Source organism: Ruditapes philippinarum, unplaced genomic scaffold (genome assembly GCF_026571515.1).
Source record: "Ruditapes philippinarum isolate M1 unplaced genomic scaffold, ASM2657151v2 ctg8535_1_1_1_1, whole genome shotgun sequence".
NCBI classification, from domain to species: Eukaryota; Metazoa; Mollusca; class Bivalvia; order Venerida; family Veneridae; genus Ruditapes; species Ruditapes philippinarum.
This window is the reverse complement of record NW_026851737.1, coordinates 25,079-45,360: the sequence shown is the minus strand read 5'-3', so window position 1 is coordinate 45,360 and position 20,282 is coordinate 25,079. Positions and strand designations below refer to the sequence as shown.

Here is a 20,282-nt window from a genome sequence, read left to right as displayed (position 1 = left end):
ACTTGATTAATTAATTACCAGCGTTCCCCTAGTTTTTCTTGAAACTATTTATTACTTTATACATTTTACTGCTGCTTTTTTACATTTTGTACTTGATATATAATAATTTATTCCAATTCTTATTATGAAAAACAGGGTTCTCTCTTAAATCACTTTTCTTGTTTAATTGTGACTTTTCTTTTGTCTTATCGTAGTGTTTATATTTCATTTATAACTACTACAGCTGTAAATATGTAGGCTAGAAGTGATGTTAGATATTGCTTTATGCTGAATAAATGTTGTTGTTGTTGTTGTTGTTAATGCTCAACGTTTCGCTTAAAGTAATAAGCTTATTTTGTAACTGAATAAATAGTAACGTCTTTAATTAGAGCTAGCATAACTCCTTAGGCGTTAAATCTTTATATAATGTACATGTAGTATATAAATAAACATACATCATTGGTGATATAATTGTAGATTTCAATCTAGAACATTAAACGAATATATAATGTTTTAATTAATAACAGCTAGATTTAAATATTTTACGAACCATTTTGTTAGGACAACTGCTAACGATATAATCCGTTTGAATGAGAAAAAACTAGTAGCATAACAAACTTTCATTTTTTTTTATTGAATTCAGTAAAGGTAAATATTTAAAGGTGACTAATCTGTGAGTTCAAAGTATATATCACACGTTAAAAATAGAGATTTTAAAAGTTTATATATATATATATAAATATAACTACTCATGCATTAAACCATCATTTAGTAAATAACTACGTTAACATCACACCTGTAAAATTTGGTCAAAATCTACAAAGTTATTTTTGGAGAAGATGTTGTTAACACCGACAACCGCTTTGATGGCAGACAAAAACCCACTGCGTATATCAGTGTTACGGTTTCTAATTTCTTTAGACAATGGGTGCTTCAAACTGACCATTTACAGCAAAGTATAACCGTTGTATAATTAAACGTTTACCGTTGTCTATTTTATTCTTTCAATGTGCGATTATAAATGCGAATATCGGAATATCGTATAGAAATGAAACCATGAATAATGGGTTAAAGCAGATATGAATACGATTATTTCTGTTTTATGAATGAATTACGAGGGGTTTAGATGTTAGATGTTTATCATGTGAAATAAGTCACCATAAAAGTAGCAAAACGCAATTAAGTAACAACGAAAAAAGTGTTCTGTCTAGTGCACAAAAACTAAATCACTGTTTCCTTACTAATGACTTAAAATCATAAAAAGCAAAGATGATTCAACTTTATAGTGAATGAGTACCGTTTAGTGAGTACTGTTTCGTGAGTACTGTTTCGGGAGTACTGTTTCGGAAACTTGAACAGAACATCAAAAGTAACAAGCAATTATCAATTTATTTGCAAGCAATACAAAAGTACCCCTTGGTTTGAACCCAACAAGAATTATGTCAGCAACGATTTGAAGTGCCATGCCCTTTAATCATGCCATTCTGGAAAACCTGAATGGACTTTTGATTTCTTATGTTTAAAATATCGACTTTTTCTTATTTTAAAGTCAAACAGATAAGAGAACAATATTGTTACAATAGTTAAGACAAAATTTCATATTTTGACCTTGACAGTCTTCAGAATGTGAATCGTGTTTAACATGTATTGTGCAAAAGTTCTGCTTTTGATAAAAAAAAATTTAAAACTAGAGCACCGCAAGAGGTGTTAACGCTCGTCTGTAACAAAAATACTAATTTAAAAAGGGGCACAACTCTATAAATTAATATAACTAATGTATGTCCTCTTGTCTAACAATTGCACCTTGTCATGATAAACAAGCATTTCCAAGTTAAGTATTGATACCGAGTAATAGGCTACATTAAGGTAGTCTTGCTGCAATGCTTTCCCGCCAAAAAATCAACATCGGCCAATATCGTAGCAAATCGGTTACTTCCGGAACTTTATTTTTTTCGAAATCTTTGGCATTAGATTGTTTACAATCACTCATCTTTAATCGCTATGTACATGTACTTGATCCCGGTTATAAACGGTAAAAGATTATTGAATACCGAAGATTGTGAAAAATAACGTTTTTGCACGACGGCGACGCAGCGATTTTGATAACGAAATAGAGGAGCTAAAAACTGACACATATAAATCCCAATCAAGTACACCACGAACTAACATCTGCATAGTTACACATGATTCATTACAAGAAACAGTTGCCGACCAAAATCCCAGTAATGTACACCATTAGCAATTAGCAAATTAAGATCATAATCCCAAAGTTTTGTATCAATCACTTTATTAAATGCGAAATTACTGACCTATCAAACATGACTTTGCCATTATACAAAACAAAACCGACTTACGCTTTATAACATACAAACACTCACAAACTTTCAGCGATATACATGTATACATTACATGTATTTTACTCTTGTTTAAATGGTGACTTCAATGCAATCTCAATTGTATAAATCTAATGCAACATGTTTAGCTCGATTTTTTCATGAGCTTTCACGTGGAAAATCACGAGGAGTGTCTGTACGATATAGACGATATAGAAAACCCAATTCGTTTTCAGTCCTTTACAGAAAACAGGTGTTAACTACTCAAAGTTTGCTAAGCACAAAGTTTTCCACATAGCATCGTGCATTCTACATCATATGTTATGATATTTACATTTATCGTATTGTATAGTAATGTATGAGAGTGTACCCTGTGTACACATAACCTGGAATGACGGGTCATTTCCACGTGCAAGTTGTGCAAACAAGGTGACCATGTATTTTGTCTTTTTTAGACACAGCATACACGTACCGACACTTGTAGGGTGTTCATTCTTCATTTTCCATAGAAATATTGAACATTTAAGATTGAATAATATTAGAGGCCATTCATCAGAAACAGGGTTGTGGCGGGCAGTTGGTATGGCGGAGCAAGGGGCTCGACATCGTGAGTTTGGTGAGGTGTTTGGTGTGGACCATACGTTAATCACCCGAGCCTGGAACCAACAGCACGGTACACCTGTTAGACGACATGGTGGTGGCAGAAAAAAATGACTACTGAGGCTGAGGATCGTTTTCTGGTCATCCAGACACGAAGAAACCGTTTTGCAACTGCAACCCAACTTCGTTCTGACCTTCAAAATGCTTCAGGGGTGTGTGTGACAACACAAACTATACGTACACGTTTGCAAGACAGTGGTCTGCGATCGAGAAAGCCATGTATAAGGATCCCGCTGTCTAGAGACTACTGCCGGCTTCGATATGATTGGGCCATGGACCATGTTGGTTGGAGCAGAAGAGACTGGCGGCCTGTCCTCTTCACCGATGAGTCAAGGTACTGCCTGGACTACACATATATGCTTGCTAGAGTATGACAAAGATCAGGGGCACGGTTCCATACAACAAACATTGCGGAACACGACCGGAACACGCCCCCACACAGCCAATGTCGTCCAAAAGTACTTGGAAAGACAGGGTAATACTTATTTGTGCGGCCCGATCCCCGAATTTTAATCCCATTGAGCATGTATGGAATTAGCTGCAGGTCCGTAATTTAGCCCGTCAGGTACAGTCAAGAAACACCCAGGAGCTTGGTGCCGCCCTTGTCGACGAGTGGAATACCACCCCACAAGTCGTTCTAAGAAACCTGATAGAGAGTATGCAACGGCGGTGCCAAGCTGTCATTGACAACACTGGGTCACATACTCAATCAGTTATTTGCAAAGATTTTTTGGGGCAAAAATATTTTTTTTTTTTCACAAATTCCACCATATCCGTCTAAAACACAATTCCATTACAATCAAATCAAATCAACATAAAACACTTTAACAAATGGGCTTAACGGCATCGAAAAATTTGTCGCAATCGGTAAAAATTTGGTGAAATTTTTCCGTTCCGTTTGGACAAATTTTGCTTTACCCGATAAAAAATTGGTTTCTTTTATTTTTGAAGATTAGTTAAAACCCCCACACCCTTGGGTTTTAACCGAAGGTTAACGATGGGAAAATCGTTTAAAAACCTTTTTGCGGGGTTAACGGCATCGAAAATTATTGTTAAAGTCAGTTAATCACTCTATATATTTCCCATTTTATAAAATAAACATGTACTGATATAAGAAAGGTAAATGGGATATTGTTAATAAAGCATTATGTGTATCGGATTATGGAACATTTTGTTTGTTTGTTTCATTTTACGCCTTTTCCCAACAGTATTTCAGTCATATAGGCGGGTAGTTTCCTAACCATCGTTCCTGGAGAGTTACACCAGTACTAGACTACCTTCCTCCGCGCTAAACTACCAAAGCATCTCCCGGGGATCGAACCCACGGGATTAGAAGTCATTATGGAACATATGTAATAGTTGACATCCATTGCACTGGCATTTACTATGTTAATAAAAATATATTATTAAAGCATGCCTCTAGATTAATGCTTATTTCATGTTTTTTTTTAATGTATAACAAAAATAAAATATTGTCATGTGAGCAAAGAAAGTAATTCACACATTACAAAAGGCACTTGAAATGTACGAAATTGCCATATATGGCTCAAAATATGCAAATGAATCCCTTACTGCGTTAGTAACACAGGAGAAATATGGTGGGGGACAGTCATATTGATGTTGTTCATAGTTACAGATATTTTGGCGTTGTTCTCAATGAATTTTCAGATTATTCTGAAATGGCTAAGTCTATTGCATCGTCAGCTGGAAGAGCACTGGGTCTTCTCATAGCAATGAGTAAATTGGTGGGTGGTTTTCAGTATACAACATTCACAAGGTTATATGATAGTACTGTATTAATTACGGTGCTGCAATCTGGGGTGACCGCTCATTTTCCTGCATAAATGCTATCCAAAATCGAGCAATGAGATTTTTTTTAGGAGTTGGGAAATATACGCCTAATGCAGTGGTTATTGGGGAAATGGGCTGGAAACCATCAACAGTTAAGCTGTGGGGTTCTGTAGTCAGGCACTTCTGCAGAATGTAAAAAAATGGATAGTGGTAGAATTAACCAAAAAATCTTTGATTGTGCAAGACGGAGTGGTTCTTCCAGATGTAAGAACCAGTATTTTAGAATAGGTATTTTTTGTTTGTTTGTTTTGGGTTTTACGTCACATCGACACAGTATAGGTCATATCGCGACGTTCCAGCTTTACTGGTGGAGGAAGACCTCAGGTGCCCTTCCGTGCATTATTTCAGGCACGAACGGGCACCTGAGTAGAACCACCGACGTTCCGTAAGCTAGCTGGATAGCTTCCTCACATGAAAGAATCCAAAGTTCCTGTCGGGACTCAAACTCACAGCGGTGAGGGGCAAGTGGTATTAGAATATGTAAGATGTTTAGAAGTATTGAGATAAATATGAATGATGTACATGTTTTTAGTGCTAAGAGAATAGTTGAAATGGTCTAGAACAAGTTACGGTCAGTTGAATTAGATAAGTGGAAACAGTCACTAAATAGGAATGATTCCAATAGAAATACTGGTGGTAATAAACTAAGAACATATAGTTTGTTTAAAGAAAATCCTGTTGTTGAAAAATACCTCCAGTACAATTTACCCTTCCATCATAGAAGTTCTTTGACAAAATTTCGTTGTGGTTTTCGCTTATCCGGTTAGAGACAGGCCGTTATGAGAATCTGCATGTAAATGATAGAATATGTTTTAATTGTACCACAAATGTTGAGGATGAGATTCATGTAATTTTACACTACCCAGTATATATAATGATATCAGAGAAGATTTGTTGATGAAAACACGCCAAATTAATAATGCATTTGATACACTGTCTGACACGGAAAAGTTATGTTATCTACTAAACTACTTTGAAATTGTTAAATATTCTGCCAAAGCCTGCTACTTAGACGTTTAATGCTGTATAGGAAATAATTTTCACTTTAACTTTAACTAATCTAGTCATTAGTTGAATTGTATTTTGTTTTGTTTTGTTTTTTTTACTTACTTAATTTTACATGTTTTTTTACATGTTTATAACAATCCAAATTGTTGTAAATACATGTATATAAGGACAACAAGTTTGAGTATGGTGCTTTTATAGTGCTTTTATAAAGATATTTTTTATTAATAATAGGTTAAAATAGGAACATTGCTATTGATATAGAAAACAGGAATGAAAAATTGTATGGATTTAATTTAATGCCTATGTGGTATAATATTTATCTTGCCAATTTAAAAGCAGCCTGGAACTTTCAGGTGTACAGACTCCTACAATGTATTGTAATAAAAAAATTAATCATCATGAATTTTATATCTAACTTTTAAGGGTATTAGCTAAACGATTTTATGAATTTAAAAGTATTAATACACAGGATTAGCTCAGACAATTATTGTCATAGTATTATAATAAACAGACAGATAGGCACAAATTTGACCTCTTTGGCCATATAATTCATGTAAGATTGTGTCTAAATATTATTTTTTTTAATTATTGAAAAGTAGATATTTTAGAGATTATTTTAATAATTTTACAGTCTCTTATAACTCCTTATGTAGGAGTGGCTTTGTGTTGTGTAAAAATTTGTATTTTATTTCTTAAATATATGTAAAGATGCACAAAGATGAGACTTTAATAAAATATTTGAGTTGAGTTGAGGTGATAAATACAGCAACATTAGTCATTATTGGCATGTAGCATGTAAATTATTTCTTGAATTGTGAATATTGTACTTTTCTGAAACCTTAGTAATTTTTTTCTCAATATACATGTTATTATTTTATTAAATATTTCAGCTCATCTGGAGGCATGAAGCTTTAAGATGTTATTTCAATGTTGACAATTTGTCTATTTTTTAATACTAGTATTGCAAGCGTATCATTGGAATTAAAGTTGATGTTAGATAAATACACACAGTTTACAAATACTTACATGTTGCTTACCTATATAGAATAGAATATATATAAATATATATAAATAGATCCTTCTGCATGGAAAACCAGATTATTCTTGACACTAAAAAACATATGTAAATCGTACTTTTGACATCTTATGTTATTAGACGACACTGGCGTTTCACAATATACAATCTGTGTCTACGAATTTATAAAACAGAGCGAAATTTGTTAAACATAATATTCTCTTCACAAAACTGGAATTTCTTTCATAAAAGTACATGCTGTCTTTGGAATCCCAACTTTAAAAAAATGCTATGGTCACGCATAAACAAAGAGGGTTCATGTTTCACTTATTTCCACTGAAGTTAGTTATATTTCATGTACAAACACACTAGTTACATCCTTATGGCGTCATGCCATCGAAACAAGTTGTTTATTTTTTTAAAAAAAACTTATATCAGCATATGCTAGTTTTAACAATATAACTGCAAATCAGCTCTTACCCGGCAGTAATTAGTGTCGCCGCTTTTTCATGAAGAAACCAGTGCTGATAGTGAAAATTGTGATTGGCATATTTTAACTAGCCAGGTCAGGTGTTTCTAAAAAGGCTGATAACACTGTAGCAATGTGAGGATACATTCAAATTTATTACATAGATAATGCACGTGGAGCTCAGCTCGTAGAGACAAATGAGAACACAGTGACTTTTTGATATCCTTTTTTACTCTAAGAAAAATGTCAATTATTCATTGCTGACTGTTTATATTTTCTAGAAAAAGTAAGCAAAACATTATTTTGTTTCATGTGACAGGAATGAATTGCATTAACAGTCCTAGGTATTGTTGAAAACTCATTGTTTTACATGCCAGATTAAGTAATTGGACCCCATCCTTGTTTGTACGTGACTGCTGGGGGAAAATAATGTTATGCTTAATTAAAGAGGTGACACTTTCTATATTTTTATCTGATATCGAGTTGTAAGAGCCGATTTGCAGTTATATTGGTAAGAGTTCGATAAGACTCCCTACGGTCGTCTGAATACGAACTCCTACCCATACATATAGGTGCATATAAATAATATGCATGCACATTCTTTGTAGTACCGATTTTTATAGTTAAACCTTACTTTCAAATAGATAAAGCGTAATGTAGTACTTTTTGTCAAACTAAATAAATGGTAGGAGTGTAACTTTAGAAAAATCAACTAAATGTTAATTAAAGGAGAAACGTCTTTTTTTGTTGTTTTTTTTTTTTTTTGCTGTTTTAATTATGATTTAAACATAACAATGTTGTAATATCAGATATATAAACTCGTTTATAAATACATACATATAGCGAATAAGGACAGTAGATTATATTTTCTTTACATTTCATTTTGTGTGGTCTTAAATGGTATTAAGCTTGTGAATTCTTTATGAATTTGTGATAGTGAATTCCAAAAACGTACAGTTCATTACGTTCGTTTAAGTGTAACTTAAAGCAGTAATGTACTTTTTTCTATAATTTATGAACTGCAAAATTACCTTTTTTTCAATGATTTTATAATCAGTTCTAAAAAGGGTTGTAACAAAGAATGTTCTGTTATGCAACACAAATGAGTCGCGTCACGACAAAACCAACATAATGCGTTTGCGACCAGCATGGATCCAGACCAGCCTGCGCATCCGCGCTGTCTGAGCTGGATCCATGCTGTTCGCTAACCAACTCTATAACAAGCAGAGAACCCGATAGCGAACAGCATGGATCTTGATCAGACTGCGCGGATGCTGGTCGCAAACGCACTATGTTGGTTTTGTCGTGACACGGCTCATTAATGAATAATGTAGATATGTGGAAACAGAATAAAATGTTCCGGAACAAAATATAAATATGCTATTTTACAAAATGCAATGATTTCGTAATTATAAAAAAATAAATTTCACTCTTAAAGTTTTTTTTGAAAGTATGTGTTCTGCAGTGAAAATATAGATATTATTATGAAATTATTGATATTTTAAATATATTTATTTAGTATAGAAATATTATTCAGTCTAAATTATTGTTATATTAGTCAATATTAATGGTCAATTAGAATCAAACATGTATATAACAAACTGTTTACAACTTGACCACTTGTTCTTCATACTTATGTGACATGTAGACTAATTCAAGTAACAACTTTATTGTTTCAAAAACATTAATTTGACATTTATTTGTCTGTAGAATTTGTACATACTGTGTCTACATCTCATTGTATATCCTCGGGCATATAAAAAAAACAATGGTTCATTCAATACAGTATCTGATGAAAATCTTTGAGAATTTGTTGTTGTTTTATAACAATAATTTAGACTGAATAATATTTCTATACTAAATAAATATATTTATAATATCAATAATTTCATAATAATATCTATATTTTCACTGCAGAACATATGCATTCAAAATGCAAATAATGTTTTTTTTTTCTAAAGAACAGGGAAATGATTTACAGCTTCTTTTTAAACACTTAAACAGAATATTTTACTGCTATTTTAGTTGCTTGAGCAGTGAATTATTATGGCACTAGTTATAACAATTAAAAGGGTCAATAATTTTCGGGAGTAAAAGATAAGAAACCAATCTAGTGAACATATATTAATAATTTATTTATTTCTTACTTTGGTAAATTCTATACAAAATAACGAATATCAACATTGAATGCCCATATGTAGTAGAAAATAATGACCTTTAGATATAAAATATTTATATATTCAAGTTAACCTAATTACGTTTACAAATTACGATGAAAATCTATAAAATTAACAAAATAGAACATTAAAGGTCGCCTCACTAAGCCCTTATTCTTATATTAAACATTCTGAGGAAGGCCCCCTCAAATAAGGAGCAATTACATGTATTTAGATTAATATAATTAACTAACTTACTGTTCTAGAGATACAAAGAAAAATGAAATATCTCTCAAGCCAACTAGCACCAGATTAAGAGAACTCAATAATCAAAGGATAAAAACTTGATTTGAAGTTCAGCAGCAATATTTTAAATTAACATGTTTACACATTGTTTTACACATAATGGCACGAATAGCTTGAGCATGTTGAAAGAACACGAAATATATATTTGCTTTTACGGTAAAATTCAACAGCAAAGTTGCTGATGATTAAGAATATGTGACAATTTTAAGTTTCTCTTTGGCACAACATACTACTAATACTACTACTTATAATAATGAGCCGCGCAATGACAAAACCAACAGAATGCGTTTGCGACCAGCATGGATCCAGACCAGATGGGCATACACTCATTCTGATCAGTATCCATGCTGTTCGCTTACAAACACTATAACAAGTAGAGAAACTGATAGCAAACAGCAAACAGCAAGGACCCTGATCAGACTGCGAAGATGCGCAGGCTGACCTGGATCCATGCTGGTCGCAGACGCATTATGTTGGTTTCGTTATGGCGCGGCTCATAATACTTCTTTAAGCATGGAAACTGTCACAAAAGAAAAGATACAAAATCTATCATATCTAATCACACAGTATCTATATATGGAGATTCAAAACCAAATATATTATGCATATGATTTGTATAATTATGTGGAGTAATTGAAAGATCTACATTTTGTTTCAGTTTGAGCTAAGCAGAAAGTTTGAAAATTATATACAGTGTACACAGAATACATTATACTGAAAATGTAGAACTGCAAAGTCTATAAGTTTTTATGTGGCTTTTACTCTTCGTTTCAGGACTGATTTGTTTCCTGAACACATCCTTACACAATTCCTTCATTGTCTACAGTCTGTACAGATGTAGAAAGCTCACCACGAGCATATCTTTCACCCATGTATGGCACAATATCGCTCTTTAAAGCACCATTAACCTTATCAGTTTTTGTCAGATTGTTTATAAATGACATTAGTTTTTCGCTCATGAGCTTCTCCTCACATTTGTCTAATGCCTCAACAATACTTTGCATTGTGGCATTAGGGTTCCTCTGTTTCCAGTTATTCATTAGTCTGTACATTTCCTCTTTGATATCATGGTGCCATTCTTGGCGAGTGTTCTCAATATCAGCTTGAACATTTGATAACGGTTTGCTATCTGTGTCCGCTAAAAATTAAAAACATTACATATTTAATGTATTGCAAATAATTCAAAACCCATTTTATAGACCTATGTGTCCTTTTTATTTATTAACACCTAATGTGCATGAATCAGCATTCACACTAGTATGTATGATTCATTATCATACTAAGTTATACGTATGGATAATTCTTTTTAGTATTACATACTCTATTTATGACGTAGGAAAATGTATTACAAATTTCTTTAAACTAGTAAAATTTAATTTAATTCTATATCAGAATAAATCTATAAAATTATAATGATATATTAATGTTATATATCCATCATCTATGTACTCATAGCTGAATTTATTCAGATGTCAAGCCGTTTGGCCGGATGTTTTCATTACTACTTAATTATAGTGTATTTGTAACATATTGCATATGTCACTATAAAAACATATTCACTTACTTACTAACAAGTGATAAAGCAATGGTTAAAACGACTTAAAATCCAAATCAATGTGTATTTAATTATGTTTTTCCGCTTCAAAGTTTTTATGATATTACTTGTCACGTATTTTGATACTATTTTGCATGCCATGGAGTTGTGTTTGTATTGGTATCAACAAAAGAGTTTTAATTTAATTTTGACTCTGAAACAAGTCTTCAGAAGCATTTTTATAAGACATGATTATATGGAGTTACTCCAATAGTTAGTTACCTATAAGCCGCCTGTAGAACTTCAAAAACGTGTTCCATGAGAATTGTTTAGATATGAAGGTAAACACTTCATAACAATCTAAACGGTAAAAAAAACAACAAAGAAAACACAAATTATTTTCTGTACAAATCTTATGAGCACGTTGCAGATATAAAACTTGAAAGTAGAAAATAATGCATGTACAGGAAAATAATAAACCAAGACGTATAAATTTATAGGTTTCGGTTAAGAAACTTCCATTAGTATTTGTGCTGAGTTTATACGTAACTTGAATCTTTTCATGTCGTTGAACGCCTATTTGTATTCTATTAGAACTGTATGTACATTAATACATTGTAATAAATTCGTGTTTGGAATAAGTTTTCTAATAAATTGTTGAAATTTTACAATTACAATAAAAGGTTTTTCTGCATTTCGCCGCGTTTGTTAAGTACATGTACAGTATATAAACAGTGTCGTGGCTTCCTTAAGGTCTTGTACACGTATGCCGCGGCATTCATTTCTTTGTCCAAGAAAATGAAAATATGAACATTGCATATATTACCTGAAAGTTCTAATAAAGCCCTGACAATAATCGATACATTAAATATACGCCAAATCCCACTGAAAACATATTAAGGATATATGCCTCAGACCCCAAAAGAAGTTGGCCTTCCAATAAATTCATACCAAGCTACAATAAATGGTTTCAATAGGTTCGCCTTGAGGAAGTATTTTGTAAATGATATAAATAACCTACGTTTATCAGACGAAACTGTCCCGTTCCCATTATCAGATTGTCCAGTACCGTCTGACTGAACTGAAGTTACAGCTCCCAATGAAGGGGTACACCCAGTTTCAACCGTATTGATATGATCAGTTGCATTTGTATTACTCTGAAAGACAAGATAACGTGAATAAACAAATACGATGTGAAAATGAAACAATTTTTAAACTTTTTAATAAGCGATTAACAAATGATTTCCAAGGACAGATACAGCACAGGTTCGTGTTTTTTTTTTAATTTAAAGGTTCTAATTGAATATGACCAGAGTATAATCTGTAATTTTGTGCCTGATAAGACCTGAAAGTTCCTTTTAACGTGTGGCAATACTGAATGCCAGGAATGTTCGTAAAGAAAAAAAATATATATAAATATTTACTATATTATCTCTAGCACTTTGCAATGATGACGTCTCTGGTTGAACATGTCTCGAGGGAACACCTGCAGCATCTAATTCTATGCTCGTGTGGGATAGAGTTCCATTAGCTTTGCTATCGTCGTTGTTTATGGCGCCGATTTCATTTACATCATGACCCTCAGTTTTAGATATGTTACTGCCATTGTTTAACGATATTTGTTTAGAAACGCCTTCATCTTGCACTTCATTACTGGACATTGGCTTATTATTCGTGTCATTTCTGACATCTATTGTATGGTTGAAACCGTTTTGTTGTAGACTTGTCAAATCTGGACTACGTCTGTCCGAGTTTATGGCGGATTTGCTATCTGAAGGAATGTTTACACGTCCATTACTAAAGGTGCTTGACATCTGAGCTCTGCCATTGCCAGTATTATGGTTTTGATTTCGTCTAGTGGGTAAAATAAAAAGGAAAAGTACATGCATTACACTTGTTACTTCATTTCTTTTACATCGCTTACAACTTTCATGTACAAAATGAATATTTTGGTCGGCACATGTAATAATGCACATTAATCAAAAGGCAAAATCAAATACAATATACCTTCAATGCCAAAAAAATAAAGGCACATTATGCCTTAGAAAAGAATGACTTTTCATTCCTTTAAGTGAAGTTCATAACGTTTAAATAATGGTTTTAGAGCATGTTTGAAGAATATAGTCCTGAAAAGTAACAAAATGTAAACAAATACATGTATATGTAAGTATTTTGACTTCCATACAAAACACTTATTGACTCTAACTTAAATTATTGTCAAATGGCAATAGAAGCAAAATGTAGTTCAGGTAGAATCTTTAACGGAACACAAAAAAAGAAACTTTTTTGAGAAACATTTAAGCATTTATGGGCATAAATTGCCTTTTATATAATCATATCAATAACAACGAGAACTGTGCATGTGATTAACTTCCTCGAACAAATATTACGTTGAAGTGACCAAAAAGGTTAATGCACTTCAAATGAACTGTTCCAAATTTAAAGCTAGGCAAAAGCCTGTTCACTAATTGAGCAAGTTTATTACTGTATTATTTCGATTTTACTTTACCTGTGTCTGATACAGAGGAAAACGACGCCGACGACGACAAAGAAGAAACCACCAACAACTACAACTGGTATCACCCAGGAATAATTATCACTATCAGCTATCATACACCATGTAAAAATATCATGTAAGATTCATCATGTAAATAAAATATGCAGATAAAATAAATTATGCAAATGAAATGTACAGACAAAATCAAGGAAAATATTATTAAATTATTAACATTTAAAAAGTTATGATGATCTCATGCATTACACTTAACAAAATGCCCAAATAAGCTAAACAAGCATAACTATATAAACAAAAAACCCAGTGTATTATTTTACCACAACGCACTCACAGTATTCCTATTGTACATGTATATACAATGTTACAATCGGAACACCTCGGGCGACTTCAAGAATTCGAAAAACTTGACGGAGATTGCCGAGTTGTTACGATTGTACAATGTTATAGCAATCATGCATTGCTTATACTAGTCTATGGATACCCACGGTTGATTAACATGTAACATGATAAATGTTACTGGTTCGGCCGTGGGTATAGGACGATGACTCATACCATGCTGTACATGTGAATAATAAATAGACTGTAGTATAAAAGTGAAATATCATATCGCAAATAACGAAATGAAGGAAAACAAAACTACATTATACCGAAGCTAATGAAAAGACATGCTCTAACTTATGGAGAAATAAACACAGATTATATGAATGTAACAAAGAAAACAGTTTTGATCATAGAAAACACCAGACAAATTAAAAAGATTACTATAAAACAACCTTCGGGAGTGTTCGTCGTGCCTTCCGGTTTGCTGCCACAAACGGTATCATGGATATTGTTACAGCTTATTTGCGTTATATTGCAGACAGAGCATGGCGTGCATTCGTTATATGAAGTCAAATTGGAATATGATGTGCCGTTTTTGCATGGCTCGCATATTGTATCTTCATATGGTGTTCCTTTTCAAAGAAAAAGGCATAGATTTATAAAGGTAATTACTAGAAGGTATACAATTACACGTACACCTACATATACATATACATGCACAGTGCGTTAACTGGAGTGCAGACTAGTTACTTGCACTCCAGAGCATGCCCATTGATTGGTTTATTTTTTGCTAAAGTTTACTTATTGTGACGGCAGAGAAAGGGACAGTGACAGAAATATCATATTCAGATGCTCGTTCATTGGTTACTTTTCCATGGGGTTTCATATTATGACAACAGGGAACGTGATTTTATGCTGGACAAAAGAGAAAGAACATCAAAACCCGCGGCAATCTGATTAATACTCGGGGGATGGGGTCGGGGGGTACCATCGAACAAATCATATAGCCTCGTGTGTCGATGCTCTTTCTATTATTTTGTATTCATTTCTTCACTACTTCAAAACGGAAACCTTACAGGCCTATTTAGCTCAGAATTTTATGATATTTTCGATTTGTTATTTCCATGTAATGCATTTCTGACGCTCAATGTGCCTTTTATAAAAACTTTGTGTACTAGAACTAAACATATTCCCAAGTCCACCATGCCTGTAGACTTTCAATCAAGTAACACTATTTGTTTTTTCATAATCACACACACCGACAGGTATAATTCAAAAGAAATTCTTTTTAAAACCAGATTGTCATATAAAGTAATAACTAAATGAATTCATCTCTTGTCAGTCATTTACTATACATCATATTATATGTCAAATGAAAAAAATCGTCAAAGAACTATTATACCTTTTGTCTTTAATCCTTCTCCAGGGTTGCATTTCCTATGCTTTGTACAAATTCGATGATGGGCCGGTTTCCAATAATAACCATCTAGGCACTGGCATTTTAGGTTGCTGGTTTTTGTGCATGGTTTAATTTCAACGTGTCCTCCATGACAAAACAGATCACACAGATTACACTGTGTCGAATTATCACAAGTGGGGAGATATTCCCCGTACCCACAAGGTCTACATCTTGACTGTTCCCCGTCTATCACACAATCCGAAACTATATAATATCCCGCACTGCATGGGTAACACCGGTGACCATTTTTAGCAAGATATGTTTCACCACATGGTACAGTTACACCAAAAACGGTGATCAAATATGTCAAAAGTATGATCGGCCCTAAATAGTCCGACCTCATACCATTTACATGAATAAACTATATAGTTCGTATAAAGCTTTCATGGTACATACAAAAGGAAACTCAGTGTATGTATGACTTATGAGCATTCATTACTGATTGTCTGTTTGGTGCATTTTCAGTAGAAATTCTCTTCTTTCTTTTTGTCACTGGATAAAAGCAAAATATGAGCAACGTGAAAAATATTGAACAAGTACAAAAATATACCATTTTACGGGGAAGTCAATGACCGGGACCGCGAAACGGGCCAGGGTTTTGGCCTGTCCGGCTTTAGACTTCACGTTTATATTAAAAATGATTTTTTTTTAAAAATCCAAAATATATAGAATTCTTTACCTATCATTGAAATTTTTTAAGTTTCATTTCTAGTTGGGCACTGCCATTTTAAATGATAAACGTCAGGGTAGTCCGATCATTGAATAGTCGCAACTTTCCGGCTTATGAATAATCGCCGAGGATCTCGAATTTAAAACGGAAGCGGTACATTTAAACGAAAAATGTAAAATAAGAATAATTGAACTAAATGCCCGGTTCATTGGCTTTGCCTACTTTCATATTAGTTTTAACAATTTTATTCAAAAGTGGGACTATATATCTACAAGTACTTATTTCAACTTAATTAAGTATAAAACGTAATAATAAAAAGTACTAATTTACCTTTAGATCTATAAAAAATATCTACCTCACTGCAGGAAAACCAGTTTTAAATACATGTATACAGTATACATTATTCGATCATTCGATATTATTATAAACTAAATCTCACATGATTTCGCTATATACTCTGATCTTGACACGAAGTCCTCGTAAGTCGTTTGTGTTATCAATTGAATAATTTGAATATTTCGTTAGCTTTGGAAATTAAATTACACTGTTCCATCACCCATTAGTACTTTCTCCCTTGAAAGAAGGTATAACATCCGGAAAACTTTACCTGACGATTGGCGGAAAGAGCCGAACATTTATGATTGACAGGTATATGTCTACATGCGTAATATATGTAGGCTGATTGTGCCATTCGTGTTTTCGCTCCGCGACCCCGCCAAGCGAAAAGTCGAGAATTAACAAGTTAAAACGGCGGGGTCGGAGCGAAAACACGCTAATATTTGAGGGCGCGGGGCGAAGTTTATTCCCCGCGGCGGCTTGACAAGATTTAAGAAATAATACGGCGGGGCGTGGAGCGAAAACACGCTAATGAGCAGGAAACGCTAATAAGCGTGTTTTCGATACGCTATCCCCCCCCCCCCCATTTTAACTTTAATTATCGGCTTTTCGCTTGGCGGGATCGCGCCATTTTATTTCTTTAATCCCACTATGCGCCCCGCGGGACCAAGTTTTATTTATTAAACTTAGCCCCGCGCCGTCGCTAATTACCGTGTTTTCGCTCCGCGCTACGCCATTTTAACTTGTTAATTATTGACTTTTTGCTTGGCGGAGTCGCGGGGCGAAAACCCGAATGGCACAAATCAGCAACCATAGTTATACCAGGTTTCCCAATTATAAATTTACGTGGGTGTGGTAATTACTTAAAATTAGTACACGTAACTCTTATCAAGTTTTGACTAGGGCCTGTCAAATTTAAAAGAGCCTGATTTGACACATTGGAAAGAAATGATAATATTTTGATTGAAAAAAAAGCAGATTTTATAGATACTCACAATTATGAGAAATTTTATTTATTTTCTGTCATACGATAACATTTATACCCTAGTTTCTATTTCTAAATGGTATAAATCTTATTCAACGATTAAGATTTCTTTCCAATCAAAAAGTACATGTATATGTATACGGATGTAATGGTTAACCATTTCATCGATTAAAATAAAATGCTAAAAAATCAAATTTACACAAAATATTTTAAACCTTCATTTCTATATTGACAAAAGATTACCTTTGATTGTAATAAACATTCCAATCGCTCTAATTGTACATAAATATTATGTAAATAACGCGTAACTATTTATCGTTTTTAATATTGAAATAGTTTTATTTTATGTTTGCTTGTTTTTTATAACTTACATTCAAATTCACATTAAATAAATGCTGGGACGTAAGATCTTATGTCCCAGATAAATGTAAACGTAATAATATAAACGTTTCCAAATTAACGACCAACTATATATAGCACTCAATGATAGTTACGTAACATCTATTTATATAGTCACAAATCGCAACTTTTTGGCCCTTTCCGTTAGTCTTCGGAAAATAAAGAAAGAATACACAGAACGGATACGATATTAAGGTCTTACCTAAATACATGTATGTAGGAGTAAATCAAAAATTAAGAAACTTTACAGATATATAACAACAGTAGATGATTTATATATTTATTAAATTATTATTGTGGTTGCAAAGCCGAAAGTACAAATTGTCTACCTGGTGACATTTATACGCATTTGGTTATAATTGTACATCAGTACATTATGATTATCAGACGTATGGTTAATCATAATTTTACCCACTTGTACATAAAGAACAAGATTATGACCACTTAACCAAAGTTTGACGTTCAAGGTCATTTAAAGCTTACGGCCAAGGTCATCTCAACCTTTCAGGTCTTGTCAATTTGTGTTTGGTATAATTGAAGGTGAAGAAATAAAAGATGTTGAATCTAAATATGAAGTTAATCCATTGATAAAAAAGTTATAGCCAATTACAGAAACAAAAATTGTCAATTAAAGTTTTACCAATTACTTCATGAGCATTTTGTGAAAAATGGCTGTTTCATTGAAAAGTCCCCCGTTACAAGTTCAAAGGTGAAAAGGCGTTAAAGGGCGTGTTTATCGCGTAATGGGTTATGGTTATGGTTAAATAAAATGATATGATAGCAGATTACTGTTCCCGATATCCAGTAAACAATTACTCGCAAGAAAATATAGCGGAAGATTATTTTCATTGCAAATCCCGCAGTTCCCAGTTCATTAAATCTTCAAGACGTGGCAAGTGCTCCAGCCCAAGATTGTGTTTTGACTTGCATTTTATTTCCGCGCATCAAATTAACACGTGGACTAAACAAACGTGTGCCAGTGATGGCAGCTATAACTGTTATCAACAGCTGGCAGCCCCCAGTCAACAGAGCATGGATACGTTCTCCTACGAGGAATACGGCTATGTATCTCGAACAGTCTACAAATCAAAAGTAATTAACCTAGCGCACGAGGGTCACCAACGCTGAAACAAACCAATTAAAGCGCTTTGACGAGAAAATTGCTGGTTCTCGTATCTAGACAAGCTAATTGACGAGCATAGCAAGAATTACATACCATGCATGCCTGTATAACCACAAATGACCCCAGAATCGAGCAAGGCAAGTCTGTTACATACATTTAGCATGTATTGTAATAAAAGAATTTATCATCATGAATTTTATATTTAACTTTTAAGGGTATAAGCTAAACGACTTTATGAATTTTATGAATTTAAAAGTATTAATACACAGGGTTAACTCATGCAATTATTGTCATAGTATTATAATAAACAGACAGATAGGCACAAATTTGACCTCTTTGGCCATATAATTCATGTAAGATTGTGTCTAAATAATGACTTTTTATTATTGAAAAGTAGATATTTTAGAGATTATTTTTGATAGTTTTACAGTCTCTTATAACTCCTTATGTAGGAGTGGCTTTGTGTTGTGTAAAAGTTTTATTTCTTAAATATATGTAAATATGTAACGATGCACAAAGATGAGACTTTAATAAAATATTTGAGTTGAGTTGAGGTGATAAATACTGCAAAATTAGTCATTATTGGCATATAACATGTAAATTATTTCTTGAATTGTGAATATTGTATTTTTCTTAAACCTTAGTATTTTTTTTCTCAATATACATGTAATTGTTTTATTAAATATTTCAGCTCATCTGGAGGCATAAAGCTTTAAGATGTTATTTGACAATTTGTCTATTTTTTGTTAAATACTAGTATTGCAAGTGTACCATTTGTATTTATTATAAGTTACAAAGATGATGTTAGATTAATACACACAGTTTACAAATACTTTCATTTTGCTTACCTATATAGAATAGAATATATATAAAAAGATCCTACTGCATGAAAAAACCGGATTTTTCTTTGTGTAAATCTAACTTTTGACATCTTATGTTATTAGACGACACTGTCGTTTCACAATATACAATCTGCATCTACGAATGTTGGTAAAGAACTTATAAAACAGAGCGAAATTTGTTAAACATAATATTCTCTTCACAAAACTGGATTTTTTTTCATAAAGGTACATGCTGTCTATGGAATCCCAACTTTAAAAAAATGCTATGGTCACGCATAAACAAAGAGGGTTCATGTTTCACTTATTTCCACAGTAGTAAGC

General features: G+C 33.1%; 1 protein-coding gene across 1 annotated transcript; it reads right to left on the bottom strand.

The window, feature by feature from the left end:
- Positions 1-10,220: 10,220 nt before the first annotated feature.
- On the bottom strand, positions 10,221-18,058 carry LOC132738445 (uncharacterized). Its single transcript, XM_060725950.1, has 8 exons — positions 17,841-18,058; positions 15,550-16,098; positions 14,600-14,779; positions 13,821-13,917; positions 12,736-13,165; positions 12,333-12,468; positions 11,594-11,671; positions 10,221-10,915 (listed from the first exon to the last, which is right to left on the bottom strand). The coding sequence occupies exons 2-8, from the start codon at positions 15,947-15,949 to the stop codon at positions 10,578-10,580; spliced, it is 1,659 nt and encodes a 552-aa protein (XP_060581933.1). The 5' UTR covers positions 15,950-16,098; positions 17,841-18,058; the 3' UTR covers positions 10,221-10,577.
- Between the last annotated feature and the right edge of the window lie 2,224 nt (positions 18,059-20,282).

What these genes read in the sequence shown, in the direction of transcription:
- LOC132738445 (XM_060725950.1), bottom strand. Translation starts at nt 15,949, where the DNA reads ATGAGGTCGGACTATTTAGGGCCGATCATACTTTTGACATATTTGATC. An exon ending in AGAAGGATTAAAGACAAAAG is followed by an intron (nt 14,780 to 15,549) that starts GTATAATAGTTC and finishes TTCTTTGAAAAG; the next exon opens with GAACACCATATGAAGATACA. An exon ending in CACGACGAACACTCCCGAAG is followed by an intron (nt 13,918 to 14,599) that starts GTTGTTTTATAG and finishes GGTGTATGATAG; the next exon opens with CTGATAGTGATAATTATTCC.